The following is a 23,479-nucleotide window of genomic DNA, read 5'->3' as shown; positions in this document are numbered from 1 at the left end:
TGGGGTTGTGCCCCTAAACCTCTCTCAGGCTTCTAGATTCCATTCAGAAGAGGGCAATTAGGTTAATTAATGACTCCTCTCTAACAGTCTCTCCACTCTGTTAGAGAGGAGCGGATGCATCTACATTCACACATGAGGAATTATTAAGGTTTGAAAATGGCATAAGGTTATCAAATTGTAGCAGGATACTTAATGATTTTGTAATAACTGAAAGAAAAGTTGAGGAGAAATTGTTGAAGTTAAACATAAGAAAAGCACCCGGGGTGGATGGGATCTAATGGGATGCTTCCATAAAGGTGAGTACAGTGGTCTCAAAGTTTTTAAATTCTGTACAGTGGGGTCAACTAACAAGGTTACCAACAGTAAATTCTAAGTGGGAAGCATTCAAGGAATTAATCGTGGATGTTACTAAAAGTTTCATACCTATTAAGAAATGTTGAGGTCTAAATGGTTATCAAATGAACTAATGAGACTCGTAACAGAGAAGAAAAATGCATGGGATGCATATAAATTATCAAGCAACTCAGAAGCCTATGGCAGATATAAGCTAGTCTGTAATCAGGTCACAAAGGAGGTTAGGCAGGCGAAGGCAGATTACGAGAAATCCTTGGCAAAAGATGTTAAGAAAAACAGCAAGGATTTCTTTACTTATATAAACTCTAAAAGGAAGGGGATGAATCTGATTGGTCCACTTGACATCAATGGTTCGACTGTTGATGATCCTGCTCAGATAGCAAACAAACTGAATGATTTTGCATCTACATTCACACATGAGGAATTATTAAGGTTTGAAAATGGCAGAAGGTTATCAAATTGTAGCAGGATACTTAATGATTTTGTAATAACTGAGAGTAAAGTGGAGGAGAAATTGTTGAAGTTAAACATAAGAAAAGCACCTGGGGTGGATGGGATCTATTCAGTTATATTAAAGGAGGCAGCAAAGCAACTAAACAAACCCTTAGCCATAATTATGAGACCAACCTTGGACTCAGGGGAGGTTCCCACGGACTGGAGATGTGCAAATGTATCCCCAGTTCACAAAGGGGGATCAAAGGGTGACACAAGTAATTACAGACCAGTTAGTTTAACTTCTGTTCTGGGTAAAATAATGGAGTCACTGGTTAAAGATGCATTTCAGGATCATCTAGACAAGACTGCAGCAATAATTCAGACACAGCATGGGTTTGTTAAGGGAAAGTTATCTGACAAATTTGATAGGATATTATGATGTGGTTACAAAGGAACTGGATGCAAAAAATAATTTTGATATCATATATTTGGATTTCAGGAAAGCTTTTGACATTGTTGCGCATGGAAGGCTATTCTACAAATTGGAGCAGAATGGTATTAAGGGTAAGTTGCTACAATGGATAAAAGGATGGTTAAGTGGGAGAAGACAGAGGGTGGTAATCAATGGGTGCTGCTCTTCGTGGACTAATGTTATTAGTGGAGTCCCACAGGGTTTGGTGTTGGGTCCACTGTTGTTTTCTGTATTTATAAATGATATTGATGATGGTATATCAAACTTAATGACTGACCAAGTTTGCAGATGATACGAAGGTTGACAGTGTTGTTAAGGACACTAATGACAGTACGCTGCTGCAAAGGGCTCTAGAAAAATTGAGCAGATGGGCTGAGAGGTGGCAAATGAAGTTTAACCTTGACAAATGCAAAGTACTGCATATGGGTAGAAGTAACCCCAGAGATACGTACCAACTGTGTGGTACTACACTTAAGGTGGTAGAAAATGAAAAATACCTGGGAGTAATTGTGCAGTCACATATGAAGTTTCTGAGCAATGCAGACAGGCTTCCAGGGGTTTAGTCAATGATATATAGGAATTTTGCTAGCAGGCAAAAGGAGGTGATTATCCCTCTTTATAAGGCAATGGTCAGGCCACGCCTTGAGTACTGAGTACAGGTCTGGAGGCCTCATTTTAGGAAGGATGTAGATTTACTTGAGTATGTACAGAGAAGGGCAACAAGATTGGTGAGGGGAATGAAGGATCCTCTTACCAAGAGAGGCTTCAGTTCTGCAAATTGCAGTGGCTGGAGACTAGGCACTGCAATTTGCAGTGCCTAGTCTCCAGCTGTGCTGTGATCTGATTGAGGTGTATAAGGCCTTGAATGGGTTGAGCCCGCTGAATTCTGATGGGATCCTTCCACTTTTTCAGATTATGAACCTAAGGGGGCATAAATTCAAATTAAGAAAAGACAGATGTAGAATAGATGTGCGGAAATTTGCCTTTAGCCAGCGGGTGGTGAATTGCTGGTACAAACTTCCATCTGTTGTTGTGGGAGTTGATAGGTTGAATTAATTTAAGAAGGAACTGGACAGGCATTTGGAGGCAATGGCGTGATTTTTTTTTTTATTTTTGGCTGATGCTGCATAAGCTCATACACTTGCTTTCTTGCATCACGTGCCACTACTACTACTACTCGCCGTCTCATAGAAGTACTGTTTCTGTTGTATGCCTTTTCTACAGATACTTCCATGGGCACTGTTCTTTTGAATTGGCTCCTATAATTCCCGCTCTCTCTCTCTTTCAAAACAGTCCGAACACATGCCGCCACCAGCCAACATCCATTTACTGTTCAACTTCAAACTCACAGAACCAACTTTTCATCTTCCTCATTTATTCCTTCAACTGCCGCTTTCTGGAACAACCTTCCTTCGCATGTCTTTCCTGAAAATTACAGTCTACAGAACTTCGTCTAATGTCAACAAATATCTTCTTTCATCTTCTAAACCTGCAACCCAAGCATGGTACTAAGTACTATAGATTTTAATACCTCTTGTGTTTGGGAATTTCATAAAAATAATAAAATAAATAAAGAAAATCTAGAGCAGAGTCGTCGTCTGGAGGCATCATAGGTATAAATTCAATAAATTATAAAAGTATTAAATTTATTTTTAATGTAACTGGGCATTTAGTATTTTATTACATTTTCAGGAAATTTTCTTATAGTTTTATTTAGGTGTATTTCAAATAAGTTGTTCACGGACTGGTACCAGGCAGTAGACCTCACTTTGGGAAACCCTGCTCTAGGTGATTGGATATATAAGAAATAAATGCTTTACAGATCACAAAAGTTTGAGCAGTATTTGTACAGGGTGTCTATAATTAGACTGCATCCCTTTGAAGGCATTCAAATAGTTAATATCACAGAGCTGAAATTTAGACTTCTATGAGTCCAGCAATATGGAAAGAAATAAAGCAAAAAACAAATTTATTCCATAAAGTGTCACCAGGAAGAAGTGATGCTATATAGAGCAATTACCCAAATTTCACTTTTGTGCATTGGAGAATTGTAATTTCTTGGTTAAGCTCATTTACCAAAACAGTAGAAATTTCGTGGCTGATTTGCATGAATGCCACTGATACAAAGATTGAGATACAGGCTTCTGTCACAAAATGGGACAGAAGCCTGTATCTCTAGCACTATGTAATGTGATATTGAAGTTTGATCAGATGAATAGTTTATCTGTATATGATAATATAAAAAAGTGGCCTGTTTCTGAGGGCCAGCAGGTGACTAGCAAGTAATTATGAGAAAAAAAAATAATAAATAATAAAAAAAAAATATATATATATATATATATCAAATCAGATTTTTCTGGACAGTACAAGTAATTGGGTTTGGGGCATTCTGTCTCTCAATGAGCTGCATTTCATACTGAATAGTAATATCAATATACATAATTATCATGGACACTCACGTGGAATCGGGTCCATATGCTGCTTCAAAGACTTACATTGGTTATTGGTATATGAAATGTATATAGATTTAGATACAAAATAATTTTAGAATATCTGTTGTTATTCATCTTTAGTCAGTTGTATGAATTCAAAATTGAAGAATTTTTCATTTTTGCAATTATTTCATGAAAGGGTGAAAGTAATGTTGGTGACTAATTTCATTTGTTAATTGTTAATCCAATTCATTTCAGATATAGGTACAGATCTTTAAAACAAATTACTCAGACAGACACATTTAATACCAATATTTGCTTTTCCTTTTCAGCAACATTACTTTCACCCTTTGCAACAATCCAAAATGCCATTCCATGTTTTATCACATCCAGCAGCACTTCCTTACCTAATGTAGGTGAAGCAAAGGTAGTTGTCCTTTATTTTTTAATTTAGTTTAATATTATTTTATTTAAAATATTTGAAAAAGAATTGTAGTTTCTCCCAAGTGTAATATTATTCTGTTTATTATTTTAATTATTTACTGACACTATTTGGGAGATAACTTTGTCTTTTTATCTTTGTATTTCTTTTTAACATTGTCTGCATGGTTGTTATCATAGTTACGTTCTTCACACTATAGTGATTATTAATTGTTCCATATCAGATTGCCTTAATTTCTGTCCATTTGATAGGAAATGCATATGGCTCTGACAGTTTTGGTAACAATGTCTCTTGTAATGGAATGCCATGCTTTCAAGATCTATTAGTATACTTTTGGTAGTGGCACTTGCATCTTTTGGTGGATTTTAGTTCATAGTGCACATATCCTGCCATTGTAGAATTGTTAGGAAGAATTCTTAGAAAGGTCTTTATTTTTGTTGATAATATATTCATGACTGAACAAAAATAAAGGCCAGACTCCACAGAATGTAGTTTTTGTAAAGCTCCTGGCTGTCTGTCCATAGAATTTGGTCCATTCACTGATGACATTTTTGGTTATCTACCTACTTTCTTGGATCATAACAGTCCCAGAAGGAAATGGATATATAGAAGTAAATTGTGTCTCTTGGCTAACATAGTAATGTTATGCTATATCTCAGCAACAGGAATTCAAACTTGTACCATTTTGCCACCAGTTTGGTGAATCATTATGGTCACTGCAATATCAAACTGCAACTGTGCTTGATCTGTATTACTGAGAAATGATGTAATTAGGTGCCTTCCTCAGTGAATGTGAAAGTTGAGTTTATCTTTGTTTTCATGCTATAACAATTGAAAGATATCATTTCCAGACTGTGGGAATGAATACTTCACCACATTATAAATGCATTTTACTGGTTATAGATTTGTGGTGACTGAGTAATTCATGGAATTGAGAACTGAATATGTGGTCTTTATACACTGATCAGCCTTTAAAATGTATTAATTATATAAATATAAAATTAAAAAAAGGTTATGTTTGTTAAATACATAGAATAAGAATATATTACAATAAAACAGTTAAAATATGTTGAATACAAAGCAAAACACAAGATCTTCTGGCATTTAGCATTAGTAGTGTCATATGATGCAAGAAAGCAGACTTATACAGCATCAGCCAAAAAAAAAAAATAATAATAATAATACGCACATCCCATTTCACCTATCCACTCCCTCCAAAAGTTTGTGTAGCTCTTTCTTGAATTTATTTAAGCTATCAACTTCCACAATGACAAGTGGATGTTTGTTCTAGCAATCAACTATTTCCTGGCTAAAGGCAAATTTCTGCACTTCTGTTCTGCAACCGTCTTTCCTCAGTTTGAATTTATGCCTCCCAAGTGAGTAAGAGAAAGATTCCCATCAGCATTGAGCTTGCTCAAACCATTCAGTGCCTTAAACAACTCAATCAGATCAAATTGCAGGTGCCTAGTTTCCAGATGCTGCAGTTTGCAGAACTGAAGCCTTTCATGGTAAGAGCTCCCCATTGTTCCCCTCACCAATCTCGTTGCCCTACTTTGTACTTGTTCCAGCAACTCTGCATTCTTCCTAAAATGAGGCCTCCAGACCTGTATGTGGCCTAAAGGTGTGGCCTGACCATTGCCTTATCCTAGCTAGCAAAATTCTTGCATATCATTGACAAATTCCCATGAGCTGTCCTGGCACTGCTCAGAGAACTTCATATCTGACTGCACAATTGCCCCCCAATTGGTTGTAAATCAATTTGGCCCAGGAGAGATTGTGCAAGGCTCATGAGGTACTATTTTTCTCAGTGTGGTCTATCTATGTTAACAGGAGAGACTGCTTCTATAGGAATGGGATACCCTTAAATAGAAAGGTTGCAAGAATATTTATTGTTGCTATTGAGGCAGTGTTAGATGTTCAGAAAACTGCTAGCTTAGGGGAATACACAGACTAATAGATTAACAATAGCTACAGGCATAGGTGAAAGTGATTCTTGCATTACTTTTATTGGAATGAGCAACAGACTGGAAAGCAAGGTGCCAGGGATTTCAGTGACTGCTGGGAGTCATCATGGAACAAGTAAATACACAGAGACATGGGCAGAGTTAGGGTAACTAAGAATAAGAACAAGTCTATGTATACTTGCATGTACACCAATGTTAGGAGTAGAGTGAATAAATTTTTGATGAATTTTAACGGCTAGTAAAGAAATCAAATTCAGGCATTGTTGGGATATCAGAGATGGGGTGTCACATGGATATATGGAATGCAGAATTTGAATATGGGGAAGGGTACAATGTGTACAGAAAGGACATAGTGTAATTTGACTAGTGGCACTGTGGTTGGTACTCTTTAACATGTACAGAACATTGTAGAGGCTATTTGGCATCAGTGTGTTTGTGAAGTTAGTGGGTGTGTTGTTATGTTGTTCATCCTGTCACTTATCCTAAGGATCTGCAGAAAGGACAGACAGGATAGGAAGGATGGAGGGGTTATGCTGTTTGTTTAGAAGCACATAAAATCTATGGCAGTGCATCCAGTAGACATGGGTGGCCAGTACAATGTTGAGTCAGGTTGGTGTAACATAAGCCTGGTCTTTTTTCAGCCTGGTCTGTACTTGTTAACAGGAGAGACTGCTTCTACAGGGATGGGATACACTTAAATAGAAAGGGTGCAAGAATGTTTGTTGATGATATCGAGGCAGTGTTAGGTGGGTCGGAAAACTGCTAGATTGGGGGGATACAAGGACTAATAGATTAACAGTAGCCACTGGCAGAGGTGAAAGTGATTCTTGTACTGCTTCTATTGGAATGAGCAGCAGCCTGAAAATAAGATGCAGGATATTTCAGAGACTGCTGGGAATCATTGGGGTACAAGTAATCACATGGGTTGTGTTAGGGTAGCTAAGAAAAAGAACAGGTGCATGTATACTTGCGTGTACACCAATGCTAGGAGTTTAGTAAATAAATTTGATGAATTTGAGGTATTGCTCAAAACATCAAAGGCAGATATTGTTGGGATTTCAGAAACGTAGTGTCACACAGATATAAGGAATGCAGAACTGGAATTTGGTGAGTACAATGTCTACAGAAAGGATAGACAGGATAGGAAGGGAGGAGGGGTTATGCGATTAGTTAAGAAATACATAAAATCCAAGGAAGTGAAGTCAGTCGACATCGCTGGACAGTGCAGTGTCGAGTCAGTTTGTTGTGATATAAGCATTGGGAGATCAAAATTGAGAGTAGGAGTGTGCTATAGGCCTAATGACTCTGATGAGTATAATAAGAAACTGTACAGGGAAATAGAGTGGGCCAGTAAATCAGAGTCTTATAATGGGGGATTTTAATTTCCCAGATATTGACTGGAATTTGGGGGCTGGTCACTCACACACTAGCAAGGCTTTTGTGGATTTATTGGATGATTGTTTTCTACATCAGCATGTTCAGGAGGCAACTAGAGAGAGTAATACTCTTGATTTGATTATCAGTAGTGATTCTTCATGCATTAAGAATCTGCAGATAAATGAACCACAGTGTGCTGAAGTGGGATTTACTCAAAGAGGTAACTACCAATAGGGGTAAAGGGAAGGGTTATTGCTTTCGTAAAGGTGACTACGATGGACTGAGACAGTATTTAAATTCTATACAGTGGAACCAACTGATGATGTTACCAACAGCAAAATGGGAAGCATTCAAAGAGCTTATCTTGGAAGCTATTAGGCTTTACATACCAACTAAGAAATATTGTTCAAGGTTTAGGCCTAAATGGATGTCAGATGAACTAATGAGACATATGGCAGAGAAGAAAAATGCATGGGATACATACAAATTAACACGTGGCACAGAAGCCTATGATAGATACAAGTTGATCTGTAACCAAGTTACAAAGGAGGTTAGGCAGGCGAAGGCAGATAACGAGATATCTTTGGCAAGGGATGCAAAGAAAAACAGCAAAGAGTTCTTTACTTATGTACACTCTAGAAGGAAGGGGATGAATCAGATTGGTCCACTGGATATCGATGGGTCAACTGTTGACAATCCTGCTCAGGTAGCTAACAAACTAAATGAATATTTTGCATCGACATTCACACATGAGGAGTTATTCAGCGAGGGGAATGCCAGAGGTGTATTCAACTCTGGCAGTAAGCTAGAGAATCTTGTAATCTCTGAGAGTAAAGTGGAGGAGAAATTGTTGAAGATAAACACAAGAAAGGCACCTGGGATGGATGGGATCTATCCAGTTATATTAAAGGAGGCAGCAAAGGAAGTAAGCAAACCCTTAGCCATAATTATTTATGAGAGCTTCCTTGGACTCGGGAGGTACCCATGGACTGGAGATGTGCAAATGTGACCCCAATTCACAAAGGAGGATCAAAGGCTGACACAAGTAATTATAGACCTGTGAGTTTAACTTCTGTTCCCTTAAAATTAATGGAGGCACTGGTTAAAGAAGCACTGCAGGAGCATCTAGACAAGACTTCAGTTATAGCTCGGACACAGCATGGTTTTGTTAAGGGGAAGTCTTGCCTGACCAATTTGATTGGATACTATGATGCAGTCACAAAAGAACTGGATGCAGGGAATAACTTTGATATTATATACTTGGATCTTAGAAAGGCTTTTGATACTGTTGCACATGGAAGACTGCTGCACAAATTGGAACAGTGTGGCATTGGAGGCAATTTGCTGCTATGGATAATGGGGTGGTTGAGGGGGAGAAGACAGAGAGTGGTAATCAATGGACACTGCTCATCGTGGACTAATGTTATTAGTGGAGTCCCTCAGGGTTCAGTATTGGGTATATTATTGTTTTCTGTATTTATAAATGATATTGATGATGGTATATCAAGCTTAATGTCCAAGTTTGCAGACGATACGAAGGTTGGCAGGGTTGTCAAGGACACTACTGACACTATGCTGCTGCAACAGGATCTGGAAAGGTTGAGCAGATGGGCTGAGAGGTGGCAAATGAAGTTTAACATTGACAAATGTAAAATACTACATATGGGGAAACAGCAACCCCAGAGCAACGTATCAACTCTGTGGTACTACACTGACAGTGGTAGAGAATGAAAAGGACCTGGGGTGGTTGTGCAGGTAGATATGACGTTCTCTGAGCAGTGCAGATGGGCTGCAAGAGTAGCTAATGGTGTATTGTCAATGATATATAGGAATTTTTCTAGCAGGGATAAGGAGGTGATTATTCCATTGTATAAGGCAATGGTCAGACCACACCTAGAGTACTGTATACAGGCCTGGAGGTCTCATTTCAAGAAGGATGTAGAGCTGCTGGAACGAGTACAGAGAAGGGCAACAAGAGTAGTGAATGGAACAAAGAGGTGCTCTTACGAAGAAAGGCTTAAGTTTTGCAAATTACAGTGTCTGGAGACTAGGCACCAGCGAGGTGATCTGATAGAGGTGTATAACGCCTTGAATGGTTTGAGCATGCTCAATGCTGATAGGATTATCCCTCTTGCTCAGAATAATCACCCGAGAGGGCATAAATTCAAATTGAGGAAAGACAGATGTAGGATAGACGTGCGGAAATTTGCCTTTAGCCAGCGGGTGGTTGGTTGGTGGAACAGACTTCCATCCCTTGGATGGAAGTCTGTAGCCCAATGTGATTCAACTCTTTTCTTCTACTGCTAATATAAGCACAGAAGTCTTTGCTGTTATTCTTTGCCAGAGACATTTCATAATCTCCTTTAGTTTACCTAACCTCCTTTGCGACTTCATTACAGACAAATTTATATCTATCATATGCTTCTGTATTACCCAGTAATTTATATGCATCCTGCGCACTTTTCTTCTCTGCCACATGTCTCAATAGTTCATCTGACCTCCATTTATATCTAAGCCTTGAACAGTATTTCTTTGTTGGTATGAAAGCCTAGTAGCTTCCCTGAATACTTCCCATTTAGAATATGCTGTTGGTAATATCATCACTTGGTCCCACTGCACAGAATTTAAAAACTGCTGTCTGAGACTTTGTAGTCACTCTTACAAAAGCAAAAGCCTTTCCCTTTACCTTTGACAGTAGTTATGTCTTTAATTAAATTCCACATTAGTACACTGTGATCACAGTGTACCTGCTGATTCTTAATGCATGAAGAATCACTGCTGATAATCAGATCAAGAGTATTGCTTCCTCTTTTTGCCTCTCTAACATGCTGCTGCTGTAGAAAACAGTCATCCAAGAAATCCACAGTCTTGATAGTGTGTGAGTGACCAACCCACGAATTCCAGTCAAATTTGGAAAAGTTAAAATCCCCTTTATAAGACATTCTGATCTTTAACATTTGCAGTTCACCATAATTTTCCTTTACCAAATGGTAAATATTTGCTGGCAAACCTTCCTTTGCTCTTCCACAGTAACAAATGTTTTACAATTTGGTAATTGTTGAGTTGGAATTTTTGTGGATCTTGCCGTAAATCAAAATCATATCAGGTAAACCAGCAAAAGCAAACAGATTTGTAATGTCCCCCATAATATTTAACAAATTTCATACTGTAAATAATGAGACAATTGTCATGGAACCCATACTCAAGTAAGGCACACATTGTTGCTGCTAGAAAGTATACCTTTGCAATGCTGGCATGAATATAGTTCTTCTGTGATTCATATCATGGAACAACTCTATTCATGTCAGTGTTGGCACATAGGTTTTGTACTGTTTAAAATCAGTTCTGCACACTCGTACATTTATGAAATTTATTTGAACATGTGTTGTTGGTCTAAGCAGTTTTGTAATTTGTGGTTAATTTTTAATATCTTGGAAACAAAGACTTTTGAGATATATGTTTGTAGGAGCTTTTTCTTATTTTTAGTTGTAGAATATGTTTTCACACATTTGTTCTGAGAAACTCTGTGTGTTTGGTGCATGTATATATGTACACACACACACACACACACACATGTGCATGCAACTTATAAGAATTATTATGACTTTTACAGTGTATGTAAATGTTAATTTTTATTTTTCAGGTATGGCTTATGGCCTTCTAGCATCAGTTGGAGCTATCAATGGATTGTATGTATCATTTTTTCCTGTACTCATTTATTTCCTAATGGGGACTTCAAGGCATGTGTCCATAGGTAAGTAAGATGAAACCAAATTATTTTTTCTGTATGGAAATAAAATGAAATATATTTAAGTTTTAGCTCTAAAATAAATTTAATTAGGTAATAAAATCAAACACTATATGACCAAAAATATTTCTACATATAACAGGCAGTTGCAAAAGGGTCTTTAATTCAAAAACATATAATACATAGTTGGCTTTGGATTGTGTTAGTTGTGTGCATGTATACATATATATGTTTCAATAATGCTCTTTTATTGATAATAATATACTTGTTTTAGGTACTTTTGCTGTTATAAGCCTTATGCTGAGTAACACAGCCAGTAAAATGCAAGTAGTGAAATTGGAACCCCCAGTTTATGATGTCTCATACTCATACTCTGTAAATGCTTCAGAAGTTATTAATAAAACTGTGCCTTTACAAGGTCCAACACCACTTGAAGTATTAACATCTATGTCTTTGGCAGTAGGTTTATGGCAGGTAAATATTGTTGATTAGATAAAAATTTTTAAGATGAAACATATATAAATATATGTAAAATAAATTATATATAATAAAAGATTCCTCTGCTATGGGGATAGGAAGAAACAAATTAGCTTCTGTTTGAATACTTTTAACAGTTACAAGAAATCAGTTCTAAATTGTTAGCTGGTGATGTTTCAGAATTCTTTCCAAATCCTATCATCAGACAATTCCTATCATCAAGAAAGGGAAACTAAAATCAACAAAGAAGTAAATGATTACAAATTTCTTTGCCATTTGCAAAGACCCTAAAAGGTTTTTTAATCAAAATGCATGAGTACAAACATCTAATGGATAGAACTACAGTAGTATTTAATTATATAACTTTTGGTGGAGGAATATTAATCCATTAATTAATTAATGAGTTTTAATTATACTTTGGTTGCATGCTAAGTGAAAATCGAGTCGTCAGATACATGCAATAAGGTAGGGTGTAAAAAATTACATATCTAAGAAAGAAGGGGAGGGAAGCCTCCATTTTCTAGATATCACTACTAAACTATCACAGGAATGTCTGACAGTAGAGATTGATGCCGAATAACGTTTATGCTAAGGCAATGGTCTAAGGTTAAATAGAAAGGATTAGCCCTCAACCAGTTGAGAGTGGGTAGACCATAATACCGGTTAAACAGTATTTTTTGTTATGGGAGGATGATGAAAGGTTACTCTAATATGCTAAAGTTAATTCCCAAAATGTGTAGGAAAAAATAAATAAATTGCAGCGGGAAAAAAAAAAAAAATATATATATATATATAAATCATCTAACTATAAGATAAAACGAAATGTTTAAGTGGTTCTTGCAGCTTTTAAGGTAGTATCTTTTATTGGTTGCCCCTGGAATTTTTCTGTAGTCATGCAAGATTTTGGTTGGATTGACTTCTTGGGATTTAGATTCTTGTAAATTAATTTGGGACCAGGAAGTTGGATCTTCAGGGCTGAACAGGACTGAAATTCTGGTTTTGGTGAGCCATGGCCCTTTTCTTGTTCTGCTTGTTATTGTCTGTTCTTTTCTTGAATATGTTGAGATATTTTTGAATCAAAATTCATTTCTTGTTTTCTTTGGATAGTGAGGCCACTAAGGAGTTTAGTCAAGAATATCGTTTTTAGCATTCTTTTTGTAATTCTGGTTGCCAGAATGTATAAGGAAGCCCCAAAGCTTTTGCTGTACTATCCAAAAACAAAAATAATAAATAAATAAAATTAACTATATATATGTATCTCTCTCTCTTCATATAGGTATTTATTTGGCTGACCTTTTAATTTGTCTCCTGGTTCTAGTATCATTTATTATACCTGTAAACATTTTACTTTTCTCTTTCTGATCTGTAGATACCTCTTTCAGATTTTGTAGCCCACAAATTCAAAGTCTTTTCTTATATGGGCAATCTTTTGGCAGTCTCATCATACATGTTAGGTGCAGTTTCCATTCTTGTACAGTTTTTCGAAGTATTACTGAAGTTTCATAGGTTCCAACATTGAAATGATGGGAAATCATATCAGATTTCATGGATACCCAAATTGAATATTCTTAATGTGTTCATCAAGTCTGGCTCGTCAATTCTTAATGTGTTCATCAAGTTCTTCAGATCATACAGATTGAAGTCATCTTTGTGATTCACTACATCTGTATATAGATGTGATAGATGTGATAGTATATAGATGTGAGGCACTACATCTGTATATAGGATCTCTGGGATTTTTGTCAGGAAGCATTAACCATTGTTTGACAGATGGAAAATGTTGCTATTCCATATTTTGTAGCATGTTTTGCAGTATTCTTGCTGATGCCTGAGTCATGCAGATGTTGAGTAGTTTATTGTCTCCTAGGTTTGTTTAAATTTTAGTGGCATCTTCCAAGAGATTTTCTTGATTATCTGTAGTGGACATCCATTACTTAAGTTTAATTGGATTAGTGAAGTAAGTTACATTGGGGGAAGTGGTCCTTAGCAAATGCACAGGGTCCAGAGAACAGAGGTTTTCAGAACTCCGCTTTTTTGTAAAATAGGGTAGAAAACAGGTGAATTGGATAAATGAGACTGGTGTTGTTGGTTTATCTGTAGATGGACATTTGGCTCTTCTTGTGCCTTCCATAGAGCTGTGTGTCTAAGAACAGATGGGTACCATTTTCTTCTGTATCTATTTTGAAATTGGTGGTGAGGGAGAAAGCGTTCAGGTCATTAACAACTCTATATATATCTTCAATGTGCCATTTCAGATGATGTGGATGTCACCCACATATATCATCATTCCAAAATTTGTACTTGGAATGGTAGTACAACTGACAATGGGAAGATATACAATAAAGTAGATATTATTATTATTATTATTATTAGTAGTAGTAGTAGTAATAGTGGCAAATTATGCCATACAGCAAGCTTATACATCATCAGACAAAAAAAAAAAAAAAATAAGCCAACACTTTCCATTTCCCTTGTTCTCCCATTGTATCCACATCCATCCCCTCTGACAGTTTATTTAGTTCTTCCTTGAATTTATTCAAACTACCCTCTTCCACAGCACCAGATGGGAATTTGTTCCTACAATCAATCATCCTCTGACTGAAGGCAAATTTCCACACATCTGACTTCTAGCCATCCTTCCTCAATTTTAATTTATGCCCTTCGTGTGTAAGATTCCTCCAGGAATCTGAACAGTATTGGAAGTTTTCGATTTAATTGCATGACTGATTTCTACAACAGCATGTTAGATGAACTGATGAGACTAGTGGCAAAGAAGAGAAATACATGGGATGATCGTAAATTATCAAGAGACATAGAAACTTACAGTACAAACTAGTTTGCAATGGGATAGGCAAGCTAATGCAGATTATGAGAAGTCTCTGGCTAAGAATGCAAAGGAAAGTACAAGGAATTCTTTGCATATGTAAATACTCAGTGGAAAGGGGGGATGAATCACATTGGCCTACTAGATATGAATGGCATAACTATTGATGATACTACTCAGATTTCTGACAAAATAAATAAATATTTTGCATTGAAATTCACCCGTGAAGAAGTTTTGGGGATGGAAATACCAGTAGTAAACCAAATTATAACTGGGAACTAAATAGTTTTGTGAAAATTGAATTGAGAATAAAGTAGAAGAGAAATTGTTGAAATTAAAAGTAAACAAGACACCTGGGAATAAATGGATTTGTGGTTTTTTTAGCTAGTAATGAAGCGATCCGTGATGTAATTTTTTGCATTGTAAACTTATAATTGAAGTGCTATGTTGTGTGTGTGCGGTGTGCGCTGATATCCATTTTACATTTATTAGTTTATTATTAATATTTCATGATTCCTTTTGAAACTGTATGCAAGTTTCAAATAGATAATTAATCTGACTGGCAAGCTAAGATTACATATGTATAAAACTGTCTAAATATATATAGTATTATATGATAAATAGCTGAGAAACAAACTGGTTTTTGTGCAATTCAGTTTATTTTACTTTTCAGCTCCTTATGGGAGTTTTTAGACTTGGAACTCTGGCAGTATTACTTTCAGATCATCTAGTCTCAGGATTTTCCACAGGAGCAGCTTGTCATGTTGCAACTTCTCAGCTGAAAGATCTGTTTGGAATTAAGGTCAATGGATATAATGGACCACTGAAACTTATTTATGTATGTCCTATATTATGGTATATTGTTAAATACATAAAAATGAAATTTTTAATGGCATGTATATCCTTATTTATTTAAAGTGATAATTGTTATTGTGAAACTTCAAGTATGTTATTGAATATTGACACTGATTAGATTAAAACTTGATGTTAACTTTTTACCAAGCTATTATATTACGAGTGTTATAAAAGATTAAATGAACAGGTAGTGACAATTGTGTGCATGTATTTGTACACACACACACACACACACACACACACACACACACACACACACCCTCTTTCCTACTTTGCCACAGTGTTCATGAAAATTTAATGGCTGCTGCTGTGCTTATTTGATAAGTGATATTTCTTTTTATTTACTAAGAGAGTAACTACAGTGGTGGAAAACTGCATCACCTTAAAAAAGTAACATTTGTAGTGAAACGTATAGGATATTGTTTGATTACAGTCATATTGTTGCAAAGCAAAAGTATTACATCAGATTACACTTCTATTGCATCAAACAGTAATTGCAATACTTGCAATTACTGTTTGCTGCAATAGAATCACGAATGGCCATTTCTATAAATATGGCATTGAAAGGGTAATACATGCTCATTAGTATCCTGTTTTGTAGAGGTGTAAGCATGGCTCCCTATGTTCATTTGACACCAAGAAAAAAATTGTAGCTGTTGCCCTGTCCCAGGAAGGGCTTTCTACACATGCTATCACTGATAAAATAGGCTGTCAACAGTATCCTGGGTGCTGAAATTAAAGTGTGAAACCAGTGATGTAGAGAGAAGACCTGGATCAGGCTGTAAGAAAGTGACTACGCCTTCCCAGGATCAATATTTGAAAAGGCTATGCCTTTGTAATTGCCATGCTAGTGCTCCTGATCTAAAACCGGTCTTTGAGATGGCCTCTGGTGTTGAAACAACTGCATGACCTATCCAAAGACTGCTTTTGGAATGTGGTCTGCATGCCTATCTGCCCAAGAAGAAGCCTTTGTTGACCCAACAAATGAGGAAGAAGCAACTTGTTTGGGCTAAAACATGGTTTGTGAACAAAAGAGCAATTGGACACCATATTTTCTGACGAATCGAAATTCAACCTGCACGGCTCGGTTGGGAAGTGATATGTCAGAAGATGAAAATTGGAGGCATACCATCCTGACTGCATAACACCGACTGTAAAGTTCCCCGCCTGTCAGATGGTTTGGGGGATGCATAACAAGCAAAGGGGTGGGGCAAATTAAGCTTATTAATGGAATGGAATAACAGAAACATACACTGCTATCTTGGAGGAGTGCCTGAAACCCGTTATTAGAGATCACACAGATGTCCAAAACTGCATTTTTCAACAGGACTCAGCACCTTTCCACACAGCAAAATTGGTAAGTTTTATTCTATTTAGATTTAATGATGAGTTTGTCTTCTTGTTTCACAAGACTAAAAACATACTTACACCAATGTTTTCCCTCGTTTTCTCCATTAAGATGCAGTCATACCTCAGAAATGCTGGCATTACAGTGTTGGACTGGCCTGGCAACAGTTCAAATGTGGACTGTTGCCAGGCCCCTACTGAAAATTGCTGGTACATAATGTCGTCTAAAATTACTCAGAAGAAGCCAACAAGTAAGATTCAGCTGCAGGAGAGCATTGTAAGGGTGTTGTACCACGAAATTGGGCAACCATATATCCAGAAGTTGATTAACTCTATGCCAGATTATTGAAAGGCTGTAATTGCAGCTCAAGGAGGAACAACAAAATATTGAGGTCTTATTTTGCTGATTTACAGTACATAATACAATTACGTTACCTTGTCATTTCAGTTTGTACACGTAAATGCAATAAAATGTATGTTTGCTGTCATGATTGCCATTTGCATGATTTCTCATATTTCCTTTAATTACGCATTTTACCCTTTGGGAAGATATTTAGGAAATTAGGTATATCAGGTGGAGTCTTTTTATTGGATTTCATTCACAGAGATATATATCCCATCTAACAAATGCATTTTGAACATTTCTGCAACCCACAATGCAGCACAAAACACATTATTTGCAAAATTCACAAGTGATGCAGTTTTTTTGTCCACCACTGTACATTCAATACTGAAATTTATCTGCCATCCTACCTATTCTCCCATACCATCTACAGCCTTTCCTCATTGACTTAGGTGCCTCCGTAGCCAGGTGGGAAGGAGCAGCAGTGCATAGCACATGCTTCTTGATTAGACCGGGGTTCGACGAGCCCGTCACCACCAAATACGGAAGATGCGGAAAGGTCAGGGAATGACCACCGCATATCCTGGAGCAGTATGGCCTTAGTTGCTAATGCTCCTAAAAAAAAAAAACCAAACCAAATCCTCATTGACTTACGGTAATGTACTAATAGAATTATGGGGAAGGTTCTTTGAGTTGTAAATGGTTCACCTTCCACGTGTGTTATAGTTCGCTTTCCAAGTGTGTTATAGTTCGCTTTCAATGTGTGTCATGTTTCATGGCAAATTTTTGAAACCCACTGCACTTGTCAATAACAGCAAAGTGACGTATCGAATTTTTACCATTGGCATATGAGGAAACTTTCAACTTCTGTTCCTCTATGTAGAATATTATCTCTTTTGAACCATTTAAAAAAATTCAAGTCTGGTACAGGACCTTTTAATTAATTTCAATTGTGACTATTTACATGCACAAAAATTCAGCTACACTTTTCCCCTGACTGATACTGCATTGTCATGCTAACAAATTTTGACCAACAACCCAAGGGGATATTCAGCTATTAAATTTAATTTTATTAATTAATTTTGTTTATTTTATTTATTTATATAATAAATAAATAAAGAAAATTAAAGGGAATGTGAAAAGAAAGCAAAAACGAAAAAAATATAAATTTATTGGATAATTCATATATCATTATTCATTGATGACTGTTTAAAAATTATTTTTTATGGTGATAAATTAGAAAATGTGAGAGAAATTTTATGACAACAGACAACATCCCTATTAAATATAGTGCAATCCTGATATTCCATGTCTCGTTATAGCACAGTTATAATAATGCCTGTGCAATCATTTTTCAGAAGAGGAATATAAAAAATAATGCAGTTTATGGCAAACACAAAATTTCACAATTTACACCAACAACAACACCACACTTCACAGAGGGAGAACCAGTTAATGGTGTGGTTTCCAGATGTAGACTATTGAGCAACTGTATTCCTCCATGTGGTGTTTTCTGCAATTAGCAATTAAATTTTTATAAAAAAAATCTGTCTCATCTCAATGAGAGATTCAAAAAAACAGTAGCTGCATCACTGACATTGTAATTGCACATAGGAAACTCACAAAAAGTAAACTTTTTTTTTTTCACTCTGAGAGGGGAAATGGGAATGAGCTATACCCATTGCAATATATTCAGTTATTTCTGTAAAGAATGTCATGTGACATCCTTTTCAAAGTTATGCAGAATTGCCGTTCTGCACTATTTATTTTCAAATAAATCATGTAGAATGGCAAAAACTGCTAAATGCATAATGTAGAGTGTGCCCTGGAATTCACATAATGAAGGGGTACTTGTTAGACAAAAACAGTTTTTTCCCCGTAATGGGAATGTGTACTGAACCTGTATGCAGTACTCAACTGCATATAGGATCATCTTGAAATTTGAAAATTAACCCCCCCCTCTACACACAGTATGATTATAAAAGTATAATTATAAATTTTAATGCTGTATAATTATAAATTATACTGTGTTAAAATATAAAAATAAATTAAAAGAATAAAATATAAGTAAGAATAAAATTAAATTATACTTTTTAAATAATTATGTGCTGTATTTATTTTTTTGTAAAAAAATTTTAGTTTTTATATTTTGCTGTTCGTTCAATTGATTAAGTGGTATTAAAATTCGTATTTACTAATGCTTGTTAAATAAAGCAAATTTTTTAAGATTTTTAATTATTTATTTCAAATGTGTTCTAATTTCTCTTGCTGAGGATCTGAAATCCAGAAATCTCCAAAATATGGATTCTAGTCGTGAGCTTTCTGGATAAGGGGGTCTGGTACTGTGCACATGTGTGTATATAAGTTTAGCGATAAAAGTAATGGAGAGAAAAGGAAATAGAAGAGTGAATAAACAGAAAAGGAATAAAGGAGTAAGGAAATGAAATAAATCAAAGTATATAAAAAAATTGATACAAATACACTAGAAAAGAATATTATCACATAACTAATGTAATGTTGGTGTCTTCAAGGTGTCAGGCATCAAGATTGTAGGAAAAGGTGACAATATTGTGCCCCTGTTTCAGACACAAAATACTTGCCAAAATAAAAATAAATAAATAGTGAAATTTTTGGAGTATTTAGATTAAATTTAATGAAATCAGCAATAATGAAGTTAAAGCCAAAATGAATGAATAAAGGTGGAAAATATTATATAGGCATGTAGTTTACATTCAACACTACAGAGAATGTAGATACAACTATAGAAAAAGTGTATACAACAGATGAGTTCACTAGTAAATGTCAACAGTGCAGATGCAAAAAAAGAAAGTAGAACTGGAGATGGCTAAATATATACAGTGTGGACTAGTGACCTTTAGCAAAAAAGAAAAAAAAAAGAGACATTAGATCCATGATGAATACAACTCAACATAAATAAGAAAGTAATTAACAAACAAAGCAGCTAGGAAAAGTGCTGAAAACTTGTGAAAATGTTAATATAGGAAGAAAATAATATCTTGATGTGCATTTGTAAAATTAATGGATCACAAGAAATAAGAAGAAGAATACAGGAAAGTAAAAAGTAAAAAGAATGTAGCAAAATAGTAAGGCTGAGGTAGTCAGGGTCAAAACCCATTCCTATAGAAATGACCTTGAAATTAGTTCTGAGAGTATGAATCAAGAATTTTAAATGTGAAAAAAAAAATGCGAAAGTAGGGATAATAATAAACCAATAATAAGTGAAAAAAATTGGGTTTACGTTGTGTAGTCAAGCATACAATGCATGATATTTACAGGATACAAACCTAGAAAATGAGAAATGGTGAATAAAATTAACTGAAACACCATGCCAAAATTAAGATGTAGTTGGACAAAATGTTATGGAAATTTATTAAGAAATCTGCTTTAAATCAGTATGATCTGGCAAATTTTTTTTTTTAATTGATAATATTAAGAGATTTATGGAAGTGGTATTGCAAATAAAACAGAGGAAAAGAGTTTAGAAATATCAATATTGGAATCATTACAAATGATAGTAATCCTGATACAGAGAGGATGATATTAGAGTGAACACTTTTAGAGGTGTTGGATAACCAGCGAGAAAAATTAACTACTTCAAAGTTGAAGGCATCATGTTTATTATAAAGATTAATAGTAATATACCCAATATTAATATTAATATTTTCAGGACTAAGTAATTGGAATTTACTTGCTTATTCCTCCTTATATATATATATATATATATATATATATATATATATATTTTTTTTTTTTTTTTTTTTCCCCCTCCAGTTGTTATTTTTGATATTATGCTGCAAATCTGTAGCGATATGATAAGTGAAAAGAAGTTTTTTTTTTTTTTTTTATGTGAACCCCAAACACGAGAGGTATTAGAACCTATAGTACTTAGTACAGTGCTTGGGTTGGAGGTTGAGAAGACGAAAGAAGATATTTGTTGACATTGGACTTGAACTTCTGTAGATTGTAATTTTCAGGAAATACATATGAAGGAAGGTTGTTCCAGAAAACGGCAGTTGAATGAATAAATGAGGAAGGCGAAAAGTTGGTTCTGTGAGTTTGAAGTTGAACAGTAAATGGATGTTGGCTGGTGGTGGCACGTGTTCGGACTGTTTTGAAAGAGAGAGCGGGAATTATAGAAGCCAATTCAGAAGAACAGTGCCCATGGAAGTATCTGTAGAAGAGGCATGCAGCAGAAACAGTACGTCTATGAGAAAGCGAGTGGAGAGACTCTGTTAGAGATGAATCATTAATTAACCTAACTGCCCTCTTCTGAATGGAATCAAGAAGCTTGAGAGAGGTTTTAGGGGCACCACCCCAGATGTGGGAACAATATTCCATGGCAGGGCGGATTTGTGATTTATACAGAGTGAGCAGATGTTTGGAAGAAAAGTAGCGCCAAGAGCGAAAGAGAAAACCAAGTTTTTTTAGATGCAGAGGAAGCAATGTTTGTAATGTGCTTGTGCCAAGAGAGATTAGAAGTCAGGGTAATCCCCAAAAGAGATATATCATTTTGCCTAGAAATCGGAGTGTCACTAAAGATAATCATAGGAGCAGAAGAATCCTTTTTGCGAGATATAAGACAAGACTGAGTTTCAGAAGGGTTGAAATCAACTAAGTTGTCTTTGCCCCACTGGAGAATTACCTGAAGATCGGCATTTAAGGAATTGGTAGCAGATTTTCGAGAAGTTGAAGCTGATTGAGCAGGACAAGGTTTCTCAAAATGGAAAGTGGAATGCAATGTGCTATCATCGGCAAAACTATGGATTGGATTTCCAGTTAATGGAAGAATGTCATTAATATACAAGAGGAAAAGAGTGGGGGGACACCAGCATTAGTTGAGAAGTTAGAAGACAGAGAGCCATCTACCATCACCCTCAGTGAGCGATCAGAGAGAAAACTGGATAACCAATTACTAAAAACAGTTGGCAAACCATAAGATGGAAGCTTGTTTAGAAGACCTTTATGCCAAACACGATCAAAAGCCTTTAAGATGTCAAGAGCAACTACCTGTGTTTCACCGAACCTTTCCATTGAATTAGTCCATAAATGGGTAACATAAGCCAGAATATCATCAGTGGATCGACACTGACGGAATCCATACTGGCGATCGTTGATCAGACGGAAGGTTTTTAGGTAGTTTAAGAGTTGGCGGTTAATTGATTTCTCCATTACTTTAGAAAGAGTAGAAGTAATTGCAATGGGACGATAATTGGATGGGAGGGATTTGTCACCCTTTTTAGGAACTGGCTGGATATGAGCAAATTTCCAAGCAGAAGGAAAAACACCTTTGGAATAAGAAAGTGAAAGAAGGTGGCAAAGAATAGGAGTAAGTTCAGGAGCACAGGTTTTGAGAACAAGTAGAGAAATACCATCAGGACCTGGAGCTTTCTTAGCATCGAGATTCATCAAAATCCTTCTGATATCCTTTTGACAAAAGACCACAGGAGGCATTGAATGGAGTGTGTTGGGAATGGTGGGGGGTGTTTTACCAAGATCATTAATACATGAGCTGGAAGAAAAATAGGATGCTAGTAGGTCAGCTTTATCCTTGGCTGAAGTGACAACAGAACCATCTGGTTTGGACAGAGGTGGGAGCAGAGATGGGCAAAAGTTGCGGCCAATAGCTTTGGCAAGAGACCAGAATGCTCGGCTACCATTAGGGCAAGAAGCAAGTTTTCTACTCTTAGCCTGTTCAAACTCTAGTTTGGACTGATTAATAACTGCTTTACAATTGTTGTAGGCAGAAAATGAAACTGAAGAATTAGAAACAAGAAAATTACGATATGCAACATTCTTCATATTTATTGGAAAACCAAGGTTTAGATAAAGGATGAGATTTTAAAGTGGAGTGTGGGATAAAGGATTCCATTCCTGCAAGAATAATTTCACTGACACGATCTGAACAATGATTGATATCAGAAGTTTTGAAACAGTAATCCAACCAAGGAAAAGAAGAAAAGAAGTCTCGCAGGTCATCCCATTTTGCAGTCTTGTAATGCCAAATAACACGAGGTTGGGAATAGCCATGAGATAAAGGTTCCATTGGAGAAGAGACAATCACCAAGTTGTGATCTGAAGTGCCTAAAGGACCTCTCACTTCAACTGTGTACTTAGAAGGGTTGTTTGTGAGAAAAAGATCAAGCGTATTGGCTGTATGATTAGGATTGTCCGGAATTCTTGTAAGTAAATGAACAATCTGTGCTAGGTCATTAGTAATTGCAAAAGCCTCTGCATCTCGACCTGCTGGGTCGGTGTGACTAGAAAACGGAAGCCAGCTGGAGTTGTGAACATTAAAATCACCAAGGAAAATTACCTCACTGTTAGGAAAGTTGGACTGGAGAAAGTCAAGTTGCAAAGAGAGGAAGTCAAAGAGCTCCAAGTGATTAGT

The 23,479-nt window shown here is 36.1% G+C and overlaps 1 protein-coding gene across 1 annotated transcript in view; it reads left to right on the top strand.

The window, feature by feature from the left end:
• Positions 1–23,479, top strand: part of LOC150076211 (prestin-like) — a 241,412-nt gene that overhangs the window by 89,394 nt on the left and 128,539 nt on the right. Inside the window, exons 4-6 of the mRNA XM_090387067.1 lie at positions 11,120–11,230; positions 11,499–11,698; positions 15,199–15,363. Coding sequence (XP_090243193.1) covers positions 11,120–11,230; positions 11,499–11,698; positions 15,199–15,363 — 476 coding nt within the window. The remainder of the gene's footprint in view (positions 1–11,119; positions 11,231–11,498; positions 11,699–15,198; positions 15,364–23,479) is intronic.

The sequence above is a fragment of the Mastigoproctus giganteus genome, chromosome 13 (assembly GCF_048544385.1).
Source record: "Mastigoproctus giganteus isolate SK-2022 chromosome 13, ASM4854438v1, whole genome shotgun sequence".
In the NCBI taxonomy this organism is placed as follows: Eukaryota; Metazoa; Arthropoda; class Arachnida; order Uropygi; family Thelyphonidae; genus Mastigoproctus; species Mastigoproctus giganteus.
Note: the sequence above shows the minus strand (reverse complement) of the source record. Positions and strands in the feature narration are given on the sequence as shown.